This window comes from Arachis hypogaea, chromosome 13 (assembly GCF_003086295.3).
Source record: "Arachis hypogaea cultivar Tifrunner chromosome 13, arahy.Tifrunner.gnm2.J5K5, whole genome shotgun sequence".
NCBI classification, from domain to species: Eukaryota; Viridiplantae; Streptophyta; class Magnoliopsida; order Fabales; family Fabaceae; genus Arachis; species Arachis hypogaea.
The window spans coordinates 135667619-135680625 of record NC_092048.1 but is presented as its reverse complement, the minus strand read 5'-3'; the positions used below and the strand labels follow the sequence as shown (position 1 = coordinate 135680625).

Below are 13007 nucleotides of genomic sequence, written 5' to 3'. Positions count from 1 at the left end.
ATCTTATACTTTACTATAATGAACATCCAGTGTAACTTGGTCAAAATTAAAACATAACAACCAAGTGCTACACACATGAACACTAACGGCTAACCGTCCATGCTTAGAGTGAAAATGAACATCTGATCACTTATAAAAATGAACATCCACTTTAGTTCATTAAAAATACGTGAAAACAATGTCTATAACGAACAGGCACGTACCGAAAAATTATACAGTAAAACATGTAAAAATCAGGTATAACTTTATTAAATTATCTCGTAAATTACAGAATACCCATCAAATACACTGGTTATGCATTAAGTCCAAATGAAATAAAAATAGTCAAATGGTTCGTTCTAACAAATGGAAAAAGAGTTCTTGCAATTAATAACATATGGACTTTTGCAACAGCTGCCTTAGAACCTTGAAACTAACATGAACCCTTTAAACACATAGATGAGAAAATATACACTATCACAACCTTGTCCAACTAATCCTACTTTTTTTCGAAGGAGCTTAACAAAGACATGAAACCACCGGCTTGTTCGGGAACATTCAGGCCAGCAACAGCATCATGGTTTACATCTTGAGATGCGTGCGAACGAACCACCTGCAAAAAAAAAAAAAGAAAAAGTCCAACAGTTAAGTTCTTGGATAGTACTATACCAAATAAACATACAAAGTTGAGATTAAGCCAAACATCTACCGGGGATGAATTCTTTTGTTTTCTCCGAGTTGAATTATTGAATGACTTCTCAAGGGCAGTGCCGAGCCGCTTACTCTTTGGCCTGTCCTTTGTGGTGACCTTCGATGGGCTGTGGATGTCATTAACACCGACATAGTTCGAACTCTGTGAGCCAATGTTGGTCTGGGTCTCTGACACGCTCTCGGACCTCTTCTTGGCACGGTGCGCAGCCAACTTGGCCTTTGTTTCTTCCAAAGCAACATGCAGCAATGCTGTTTCATCATCGTCATCGATGAACTCTTGAGCAACATTATAGAAGTGTGCACATAGTCCCCTAAATGCAACATGACTCTCATCCGACCGACTGACATCATGGCTACTCTTGACATACGTATGCTTGTGCTTTATCTTCTTGCTCCATTGAGGGAGAACATAACAAGAAGGTACTTTGTACACTTTATATGAATGGAAAACTTCAAGACAGTGACAGCACAACACACCTGAACTCTCAAAAAGATTGCACTCACAACGAACCTCCTGTATGGAACGGTCAAAGTGAACATCGTACGGAATGCATAGGATAGTATCGTTGACTAGTTTCTCCTCTTCCACCTTCACGCAGACCATGGACTTTGTTCTCAATTGCAGAAACTCTGCAGTCAGTCTTCTTCACAAACTTAGTTTGAACATCCCTAAACATGCTCGTGGTATACTCTTGCTGAAACTGTTTCTCCATAGGCGAGCTCGTTGCACAAGGGATAACCCCCTCAAGTCTGCAGCATCATCCTCCAGTTCCCTCTGCTCATTGACTCCAAGCACATTGTCATATTCGTGGAAAAATTGAACCAAGCTAGTTTTACTGTGTAAGTATCTACCGTAGAATGCGTGCATGCTCTCACTCCTTTACGTACTCCTCATTACTACCCAAAATTTACCCTTTAAGTATATGGGGACCCACATGCGTCAGTCATCATACAAGTCTATAGAAAATAAAGAATCCCAATTTTAGCAAAGAAACCTTACACCAAACTTATTAATACAAATAAGAACAATTCAGATACCAAATAATTGTCTATTAAAGCGCGTGAATCAATCATTTACTAACAGACCTGCCAGCCATGTGCTGTTATGTAACTTGTACTCATCTATAAATTCTGCCCAGTTATCCTCAAATGACTCCTCAGTCCGAGAGTTCCACACGATGTCATTGAGGTCATCATACAAAGCTCTGTACCGGAGGTAACCACCAAGCTTGCTCGGTAACTTCTTCGTAATATGCTAGATGCACCATCAGTGGCGTGTGTCGGGTAATGTATTCCTGATCACACGAAAATGGACTGACATTGATCGGTTATGATACGCTGCGGAGCAGATTTCATGCACTTCACCTATTTGCTGAAGACCCACTCATAACTTGTGATTTCCTCATTCCCCAGCAAAGCACAACCGAGGAGGGTTGACTTACCATGGTGGTTGACCCCAACGAATGACACAAAGGGTAATTCATGCCTACTAGAAAAAACCAACCAGACATAAGAAATGCCAATCATGATTATATAGAGTTTAAAAAAATAAAGTGCACAACACCAATTGAACTACTTCATACATGTTTGTACTGTAGGTGTTATCAACTGACACAACGTCTCCGTAGTATTCATACGACGCCCTACATCTTGCATCCACCCATACTGCACTCTTAAATTTACACTCCTCGTCCAACTTCACCGCGTAAAAGAAGTTCGGATTGATGTCCTTTATTCTCATAAAGTAGCTCATCATCTCCCTGACATCCGCATTCACGTTGCTAGTTCGGAGCCTTGCTGTTATATAGTTTCTTAAATTCTTCTCTGAGAATCCCACATTAGAGGGGCCTCCAACCTCATTTGACAAAGCAAGGAATGTCTTATTTGGTCGAATCCCAGCCTCATCATTATCCTCGATCACGCACTTCGCATGCATGGTTAGCTGCCTATACTCATGGTAGTGCACTACCTTTCTCGCTGAATAGGGGTGTGAGTGCGTCAAGTCAACCTTGAACAAAACCCAGTCTTACACGTCTTTATCAAACTTTACATATATCTTTGTCTTGCACCCAGCAGCTGAAATCGTATTCTTTCGCGTTGGTGCTTTAACACGAGACTCGCGGTACCCGTCGCGGTTACATTGTATAACTTGGTTAACGAGAGCCTTTGTGATCTTGTCAAATGTTGTCGTCTTTATCTTAGTTGCAAATCCAACTTTCTTTGCATAGGTAACATAAAAGTCATGAGTCATCTGTAACTGAGCAAACCGCATTCCAACTCTTGGTATCTCGTCTTCTTGTAGGCAACCATGATCTGGTAACTATATTTTATATTAATCCGAAAGAAAAATTAATTACCATTAGTTATAAAATCAAACATGCACATTATGACTACACAAAAATAAACTAGATTCCAAAACCTCATCACCAAGCTCCATCTCTTCACTTCCAATATCCATAACATCCGACAACTGCGTAGCCTATAATTCCAAAACAAACAGAGTAACCAAAAGGTTAAAGATCCTTATCAAAACTCATTTAAATAAAATCTCAAAAACAATCACCAAAAACACAGCAACAGCTACAAATCAAGCCAAGAGAATTATTTATTTCATTTCTTGTATTATTTAATTATATTTCACCCTTTAGTTGTTTCTTTTTTCATTCAATGACAATCATGTATAATTAGCTACAAAACATCTTTTCTACACATAAAAAATATAAATAAAATATATAAATAAAAACATGCCGGCAAACATAATGTGCAGATATCATATACGTACAAAACACTCATATAAGGATACCATGCCATATAAACCACACAAACCCCATATCCATATAAACCACATAATATGCATACAACATGTGAGCAAATAAAAACAAATATATGCAGTTATCATATAAAGATACCATGCCATTACAAAGCACTAAAATAAGCATGTCATGATTAACATGCAGGAAATCCAAGTACCATACACTTTAATTTAGTCCTGTTTGTCAACCCCTGCATCACCTTATATTTGCTTTTTTAATTCATTGAATGACCTTCATGTAGCAACAATATACGCATACCATACATTACAATGCATACCAACTAAGTAATTTAGGCTATTCCAACATCCATATAAAATATATGGCCATCTGAATGACAGATACAAATATAATAGGATAGTTAGCATATAAAATATGCCATATAATATGTAGGCAAAATACATTCATATACAAAAAAATAAGTATAAAATATGTTTGCTGCACATAAGTATACCATTCCTTTAAAAACAATCATATACGCATGAAATGGTTAATTAATTCTTTCAAATTCTGCATGAATATAATCATACCATTTAATATAAAACAATCAAACATTTAGTTCAATAACAACTCATTCATCACATATAGATACTGCTCTTATGATAAAAATAAACACCTCATTTACAATGTGACATAAAATACGAATTTTCCGAAAACTAAACATCCATGGCAGAATTTCTTTATGAAAATTGCTCACCTAAATCTGAATTTTTCGAAAACTAAACATTCATGGCAGAATTTCTTTATGAAAATTGCTCACCTGGTTTGACTTCTCAACGCCGACGACAACATCACCGGATATGTTTTGAGGTTGGTCTGATGAAACCATTGCAACGGTAGACATATCACAGCCTAGGGGTTCAACGAGATCGCACTGCATTAATGTATCTTTGTCCGATAGTGTGCATGAAGGATGACCCTCGCTTGAAATGCGTTCGTCTTGAGATGTGACCGTTGGGAAGACAGTCTTCCGGCTACAAATACTCCTTGTTGCAGGTTTGGGTTGCTGCACTAGCGTGAAGACCACGCAAACCACCTGGACGCAGTTCGAACAACAGAACGGTGGGAAGAGAGGCAGACGACAGTCAGTGATCTTGAAGGGCTGACGCGGCGAGATCCTCGAATTAATGGAGAGAGTTGAATTCACGCCGTCTTGATGGAGGCCGTTTCTTTTTTTGATTCTATAACTGACGGTAATCCTAATTTGTTTCAAAATTCAAATTAAAAAGAAATCAAAATTAATTAATTACCCATAATTTAACGCTAATTTCAATTAAACCCCATTATATATATATATATATATATATATTGTACAATAGGTATATTGTCTCCTCATACTTTTCCTTAATGAAATTATTTTTTGAAAATTTAAAAAAAATAAAATTTGTTAGAAATCAAAATATTTAATCTGAAATTCTTCTATGTCCAACTTTAAGTTTATGCTACTATTTACCTCTTATTTAATATTGTTTTGAGTATTTTTGTTATTATAATAAATAAGTAATATTTTTGTGGGCAAATAGATAATTAGAAGGTTTTTTAATCCTAATTATATAAATTCTTCTATATAATGTATTAATACTCAAATTCATGACTAAATTTTCATTTTGGTATATGAGATTTATGCGATTACTCATTTTGATAGTCGAAATTTAAAATTATTTGTACTGGTCCTTCAGATTCAAGTTCGGACATCTATATGATCCCTCGACTCTTTTCGGCGATGATTAGACAAACAGAATGCTGAGATGACACCCTCTCTGCCACGGTGGATGATGAGTAAACGACGTCGTTTATCTTTGGCACCTAAACAAGTCAGAAATGTCATCACTTTGTATATGAAGGGAGAAGAAACAATGGAGATCCAAAATAAAGTATTCTTTTTCTTCTTTACCTCCACTATTCTTCATTTCTGACTTGTTTGGGCGCCAAAGATAAACAACGTCGTTTACTCATCATCCAGTGTGATAAGGAGAGCTCCATCTCAACACTCTATTTGTCTAGTCATTGCAGAAAAGAGTTGAGAGATTATATTGGTGTCTGGACTGAAATCTAGAGGACTGATATAAACAATTTTAAAATTTAGGGGCCAAATTGAATAATCGCGTGAATCTATGACTCAAAATTAATTTTTAAAAGAGAAATTATTTTTTAGAAGATTTTATTTGTTATATTATTACGGAAAAGTGAAAACATACAATTCTAAGTTTTGAGAAGGAATTTGAGTATATAATAATCGGCTGAAATATTTTACCCTTAACAAAAAGTGTGAATTAGCAACAAGTTCTATCGTTCTCTGAAAAACTGTGCCACCCTAGCATAGCAGCGCAGGCCACCACACCGCACCGTAAAATGGATTCTCCGCCGTTACTTCCTTCATTCCAATTTTTTACGGATTGCTGATTCATTCCAAAAATACCCTTCACTCGCTGAGTTCACTCGCCCACTCGCTGAGTAACTCACTGAGAGTTAAAAAAGATCAAATGAATGGACCAACAACGCGAACCTAACTCTAATTCGCAGAAGAAGCGCCGTCTCGACCTTGACTGGGAAGCTCTTCTCCCCCGCCACGGCGACGCACCGCCGCCGGAGATCGTGGTCAAGCCTATGGCCTCCGGTAATTCCTTCTCCCTCGACGATGAATTTAGATACTACACCGACCACCAGCTCATCGAAAGCATTCAGAGCAAGAAGCAAACCTTGAGAATCCATCTCCCGATGTTGAAGGATGGAGGTGTCAAGATTCTCGATACCATCAAGCGACAAGAGGAAGAGCTAGCTCGCCGGAGAAGGACGCCACACGTCCAGGTTTGCCTCTTAATATACAAAGAAACATTCATTTGTTTTTTGTTTTTTCCTTTTAAAAATGTGTGTTAATGTGTTGTGTGAGTCGTTGGTTTTGATTAGCCCGCGTTAATCGATTCGGTTTTCGCTTAAATGAGCATTGCACTGTAAATTCATGTGGTTTATTGATGTCGAAGGACTTTTGTTCTAAGTTTAGTTACTTATATTTTGTTTGATTTTTCGTTTTCCTATGTAGAACAGGAAGTTGTTGATGCTGATGATAAACCGAGAAATGCTACTGGCTCAAGTGATGTTGGTGAGGTTTCTGTTTTGGTTGAATCAATCTTGTGGTAATGCCTATTAATTAACTATCATCTTAACCCCATAGAGCCTAATCATATGGTTGCTAATAGAAGGTGGCTGTTGAAAATGGTCTATGAGTGAAATTTAATCTTTTCTTGCCATTGTTACTGGGGCATTATGTCATGGCTTTGCTTTGCATTTGTTGGTTAAGGTGTGCATCTTCGGTATTGTAAAAGTTTTTCATATCAGATTATCAATTTGGTATGATATATCTGTAAAACTATGCAGTGACGTGTGATTGAATTACTTGTTTGTGGGATACTGAGAAACTGGATGTTTTTGAAGGTGTGTCTAGTGACTCGAGACAGAAGAGTATCTCATCTCAAGTGCCAGTTCAACCCTCATTTGCATCTTGTTTTTCTAAGAAATTGGAAGGAGTTGATGTAAGGTCCTTTGCAACATTTGCAAGATACTCCATTTGTCCTTTTTGACTTACTTGTCAGTACCCGGTTTGACTGTAATTTGTTAAGCAGACTGATTGTATGGTGGTTGATACATCTGGAAAAGAGACTTCACATTTCAGACATTGCAATAACGAGACAATAAAAGACAAGGGAGAACCTAAAGGAGGAAGGAGGCTTAGATCATCTTCTAGAAATGAGCCATTTCAATGCGCTACCAACCTTTCCAAGAATGATGCTTTTAATGATGGTAAAAAATCCAGAGCAGCTTCCAGTATCTCTGCTGCGAACATTGGGAAAAGCCTGTCAAGATTCTTTGCTCCAGAAGTGTAAGAGCAGAATGTCTTGCTTCACTGTTTTTCATTCAAACCCTAGCCATTTTACCATCGTTAATTCACTTGACATGTATCCTTTGCATCTCTTGTACTGAATATTTCTTTCTCTAGTATATGCCAATTTTAGTTAAATTTACCCAGGGGCATCCTATAGTTTATAAGGATAATGGTGTGTGGCATTTCTGCCTTTCTGTATTTGGGTCAGTGCCCAATACAAATTTGGGCTAGATGAAGAATAGCAATCGGTTTCATCTGAAATTATTCTGTCTCCTTGTCCTTTTTTTTTAAAAAAAAAAGTTTTTTGCTTTCATCCTCTTCCTTTGTAATCTAAACTCATGATCTGGAGAACCTGATGCTCAATCGTTCAGGTACTTAAGTAAGCCATTAATATTAATATGGTTTTCTCTTACCTGTTTACTATCTGAGCTGAAGATGTTACATATATGATTTGTTATTCATGTTTCTAACTGGGAGTTTTCAAATGAATGAATTTGTTAGTTGTGTTCTAATTTGATTTTTTCCTTTCTTGTAGGAAGGAAACTAGACAGGCAATTCAATCAGATGACTCGAGGTCCAAGAAGGTATATTTATAATATATTATTTATTATTATATTATATATAAAAATGTCTCATATATCCATTCACCTTTGGCAGTTAGAGTGATTTATACTAGAACCCACAGTTTGATTAGTAGTATGTTGATAATCACAGACAACTTTAGCTTCATTAATAATTGATTTGTGATATGTTATATATAACATGTTTTAAACAGGGTCAGCCCATTGTCCTTGATGATGATGATGATGATGATGAACCTTATGTGCTAGAGAAGACAGAGCAAGAAAAAAAACTTGCTGAATGGTATTATATATTTAGTCATTTCTCTTCAGCAATATGTCTATGAAATTTGTTGTTTTATCTGATTTGTATGTGTTGCTTTTCAGTGCGAAAGATGCTAAGATGTATTACCCATCAAGGTACTCCAAAGGATAGAACTTTGTACTTTAACCATCATTGTTTAGATCCACATTTTTCTTGTATGACCTTTAAACTTACCTTTGTGATGGCCCAGTGACGATCCTGAGTCTGTTGAAATTTGTTACTCAGACATAGATTGCCTTGCTCCTGAAAGCTATTTGACTTCAACTATTATGAATTTTTACATACGGTAAGTTTATTTGTACTTTCCCTCCATTTTTCCAAATAGGTTATTAATGTTAAATTTTTTTTTCTTTGTTATTTTGAAGTGAAATATGTAGGTTCGTGTTTTCTTTCTCTTGTTAACCTATATTCATAGGATGTAATTTGGTGGGGATGTATATGGATAGAGCGAAATCGTTGCGTATTTGATAGGATAAATTATAGTTCTTTTTACTACTGAAACTACTTAGTCTTTAAGTTCAGTTGTCTGTCTGTGTGTGTAGCCAAATATAATACCCAGAAATTTGATATTGCTCCACTAGTTTTTCCTACCAGAGTTGTCTGCCTGTCATTACTATTGCTTTGATTCCTAAACCAATGTGCTGTTTTTGACCTTGTGTGTGTGTGTGTGTTTGTTTGTTTGTGTGTGGCTATGCTTAGCCAAATATAACGCCAAGAAATTCAAGATTGCTCCACTAGTTTTTCTCACTGGAGTTTTCTACCTGTCATTACTATTGCGTTGGTTCCTAAACCAATGTGCTGTTTTTGACCTTTTGGATGACTCTAGCTGAAAACTTGAACCATACTGCAGTATGATGTTAGCTTTTAATATCTCTACTTATGACATTTTCACTTTGCTAGATATTTGAAGCAGCAAGCATCTTTGGCAAATAGATCGTTATCCGAGTATCATTTTTTTAATACATATTTCTACAAGAAGCTTCAGGAGGCTGTTTCGGTTAAGGTAGTATATTATCTTTATGCACATCCATAGCTGTATTTATGTGCATGTATGGCAATAATTTTCTAATTATTTGCAAGTAGAGTTTATATGTTTAAGATCATCACATTCTTAATTGTTCTATTCTAAAAATAATGTGCCCTTTACTGGCTGCTGGTTTGACTGATAGCTGATAACGTATGAACGATGTTTAACTTCTGTTATTAAATATGTTTTTGCTTGATAGTTTTGAAGGAAACATTCAATAGATCACTATACAAGTGCAAATGACTGATCGAAGAACTATTTCTCGGGCAGCATAAACTATTAGTTTATCACTTGTATCATGACCCTTTTGCAATGTTTTTTTTTCTGTTTTTTTGCACTGATTCTTTCTAGGAGACATGTGAAGTTGTCTATGGGAAAAGTAATCTGGAAATTTGAGTGGGATATTTGATAGTTCATTAGTTAGAATGCATGATAGAGAACAAGTGAATAATAGGTGTAATTATTATTCTTATTAACAGTTAAATTTCATCATGAGGGAGGTCGCTTGGGTATTGTCTGCATTTCAAGCCTAAAGGCTTTTCTGTATAAGAGACAAACTGCATCCACGTGCCTTAACCTAGCAACTTATGCATTTTGGAGTGTTAATTTTTTAGTATGTACTCTAATTCATTTTCCCATTAAATGATATAGCAAAGTGACAGAGCAACATTCTTTGTCAAATTCAGAAGGTGGTGGAAGGGTGTAAATATATTTCAGAAGACCTATGTTTTGATTCCAGTACACGAGGAGTAAGTTTTTTTCCTTAGCAGTGAAACTTCATTTTGTAAGTTATTAAATTCTTGACTGCGAGGAAGTTCTTTTGTGCTTTCTTTTGTTTTAGGTTATTATAGGAAGAAAATACAATTCTTGTGATAGGGAAAGCCCTCTAAGGTCAAGAAATATATTTAATACTTGGGCTATAGTGTCACCTCATTTTACATTGACTTGAAACTACAACTATGGCTTGTCCGACTAAAATAGGGGGCTGATATGCTCTGTAGTTAGTTTTTCTTTGATATATTTTAAGTCTCTTCTGCCTTATAATATTTTCATATTAGAAGAAATAGTGGGAGAAGAAAAACTGGTAAGAAAAAACAAATGAAGAATGGGTTATTTAACTGTAAATTTTTATAGTTATGTTTTCTGTGCTCCTATGAATGCACTTCATGCCCAATTTTATATTGACAGCAGGGTCATTTTTATTGTTATATTTTAATCTCTCTTGTCCATTCTCTCATTTCCGGATTCTTTTTCTTCTAATGTTTCATGTATTTAGTCTTCATTGGAGCTTGATCATTATTTGTATCCCGGATAAAGGTGATGAATCAGGGCCAATCATACTTCATCTGGATTCTCTGAGTCTTCACTCTAGCAGATCACTATTTGATAACATCAAAAGGTTAGGATGAAGTAGCACTTGATTTATTGTATACCATATATGTGACATATCTAGTTCATTTGTGCTCTGGTTATTAGTTCTTAAACATATCACAGCTTCCATATCTTGTGACTTCACTACCATCCTATGTTACAAGTAGGTACTTTTCTTATGTGCTTGTAAGTACTGGACTTGAAAGCCAGATCCAGCTAAACCTCTTGGGTAGTCTGTTTGGTGGGTATGACAAATTCAGTTAAGTCCACTACCACCTACCTGGGTAACCAATTTCCCTGATTTATTGTTTTTGGACCTGGGGCTGATAAGAAGGCCATTTGACTAGGTCGACGCACAATCTAGTTTTGCTTGCTTTGTTAGTTTTTATTTTACAATTCAAACATCGAAGTTAATGTAGCGAAATTATGCTTTGTAGCTTTCTGATAGAAGAAAAGAACTATTTGGATCAGGAACATATGTCATCAGATGTTTCAATTGCAGACAGGATATGGAATTGCCTTCCCCGTCGAATTGAAACGCAAGTTATCACGGTAAATTTATGTGCTGTAATCTAGCATATCGTGTTTGTGGTAGTTGTTTGAGGATGATAATATGATTTAATCTTATTTCCACTTTTTATGCACGTCTTTTGCACCAGGTTCCCCAACAAAGGAATGATTATGATTGTGGCCTTTTTGTATTGTACTTTATTGAACGTTTCATTGAAGAGGCACCAGAAAGACTCAAAAAGAAAAATTTGGCTATGGTAATTAGTGTTGGTCTTACTCCCCCCACCCCACCCTGACACACACCCCCACCACAAAATAAAATTTATTTTTTATTTTGATAGTTAAAATAAGAGAAGATCTTATCTCTAATAATTGATCAATTTGCAGTTTGGCAAGCAGTGGTTCAAACCTTCAGAAGCATCCAGTTTGAGAGTGAAAATCCGTAAACTGCTCGTGGAAGAACTTACAAATTCAATTGACCGTAACTATTCTCCAAAGTGTTCTCCTTCATCATTTTCGGGCACAAGTCCAACTGAATGTGCTGAGACAGCCAAGGACCCTGATCTAACCACCGCATGAATTACAATTTGCATTTTAATTGGATGAAGAATCTTTCGACAGTTCACATAATCGATGTTATTGTTTCTTCACCTGTACAGACATCAACTATCTGGTGCTTTTTTTTATCACCGAGTTTCCCACGGTACATGGAAAAAGGTGGCCGGCAGTTTACTATGCGTAAAAACACATATCCAGTTTCTAACCATTTCTTGTGGATAAGAGTTCCTTCCACTTTCCAGATGTATAGTAGGACAGGTCAGTACAGAGATGATAGTCTGCTAGGTAGGCTCCAAGGTGAATCTACCAATTATTTTGTACTTGAATCGCTGAGAGTTGGATTAATATTATAGGATTCCAATTGAAGTTTGATGCGGTAACTCATTTGATGTTATGTTTCACCATATCGTTTTTAACTTGCGGGTTTGTCTTGTTCACCTTAGTCCTTAACGTTGTCAGTGTCAGTACATGAGTATAAGAGCAAACTAACACCACCAATTTGAGCTAATTTGGCTAATGTCTCGATATTTTATAAGTTGTGTGATAAGCGAGCTCTCGAGTCCCTGCAGTATAACCGAATGAGGCATCTTTCATAAACTGTCTTTGGTCCTTGGCAAAATTAAAACAAGAGGAAAATACCAAAATAGTATTTGAAGTTTACATCCTTGATAAAAAAATCTCAAAAGATTCAATGACAAATGAGTTATCGAAAAATTTAAAAATGGGGTAAAAAAATTATATTAAATATATATTCTAAAACGGAAAAGCTCTGCATACAAGCCATTAGGGCTTGTATGCTTTACAAGTTTATTAAACAATAAAATCAAAATACGCGCTGCTTCACGTACGTTGATTACACGCGCTATATAACATCCCGCGTATATCTAACTTCCAAATTTAAAATATTTGTTTCCTTCTTCGTTTTCGTTATTTTGAGATTTGGTTCTTCTTCTTCTCGCGCGTCTTCCCTCATTCTTCTCCATCGATCTTTTCCTCTCCTTTTCTCACTGGTATGTTCTTCGTTTACGTTACCTTTTTCTCTCTCTGCAACTCGAGCTTCGTTTTATCTTTTGATTTGTTGTTTTCTGAAATCAAAGTTTGAACTCGTTTTGAAGATAATGGATCATTCAACCTCAGAAGTCAGCTGAATCCAGGCGAAGTGGATTATGAATTTGAATCTAACGAAGTTCCTGAGGTTTGATTTACATAGGATTAGTATGAATTTTCTTTCAGTAATTTGTATAGCATTGTGTAGTTTAAAAATTGCTGAACATTG

At 36.1% G+C, this 13007-nt stretch overlaps 1 protein-coding gene across 5 annotated transcripts; it reads left to right on the top strand.

Moving 5' to 3' along the window:
- The first annotated feature begins 5700 nt into the window (after positions 1 to 5700).
- On the top strand, positions 5701 to 12111 carry LOC112791803 (ubiquitin-like-specific protease 1D). 5 transcript variants are annotated; one of them, XR_003197286.3, is made up of 15 exons: positions 5701 to 6308; positions 6546 to 6600; positions 6933 to 7030; positions 7121 to 7377; positions 7916 to 7964; positions 8156 to 8244; positions 8328 to 8360; positions 8456 to 8551; positions 9166 to 9268; positions 9944 to 10041; positions 10569 to 10691; positions 10831 to 10922; positions 11135 to 11215; positions 11323 to 11430; positions 11561 to 12111. XR_003197286.3 is itself a non-coding variant. In XM_025834771.3 (14 exons), the coding sequence occupies exons 1-14, from the start codon at positions 5988 to 5990 to the stop codon at positions 11601 to 11603; spliced, it is 1554 nt and encodes a 517-aa protein (XP_025690556.1). In that variant the 5' UTR covers positions 5701 to 5987; the 3' UTR covers positions 11604 to 12111. The 5 variants fall into 5 exon arrangements, 2 of the variants coding, with proteins under 2 accessions (XP_025690556.1, XP_025690554.1); XR_011870035.1 differs by having other exon boundaries at positions 11101 to 11215; XR_003817940.2 differs by lacking the exon at positions 11561 to 12111 and having other exon boundaries at positions 10831 to 11010; positions 11101 to 11215; positions 11323 to 11420.
- The last annotated feature ends 896 nt before the right edge of the window (positions 12112 to 13007 follow it).

What these genes read in the sequence shown, in the direction of transcription:
- LOC112791803 (XM_025834769.3), top strand. Translation starts at nt 5,988, where the DNA reads ATGGACCAACAACGCGAACCTAACTCTAATTCGCAGAAGAAGCGCCGT. An exon ending in AGATTCTTTGCTCCAGAAGT is followed by an intron (nt 7,378 to 7,915) that starts GTAAGAGCAGAA and finishes CCTTTCTTGTAG; the next exon opens with GAAGGAAACTAGACAGGCAA. An exon ending in AGGAGGCTGTTTCGGTTAAG is followed by an intron (nt 9,269 to 9,943) that starts GTAGTATATTAT and finishes TAAATGATATAG; the next exon opens with CAAAGTGACAGAGCAACATT.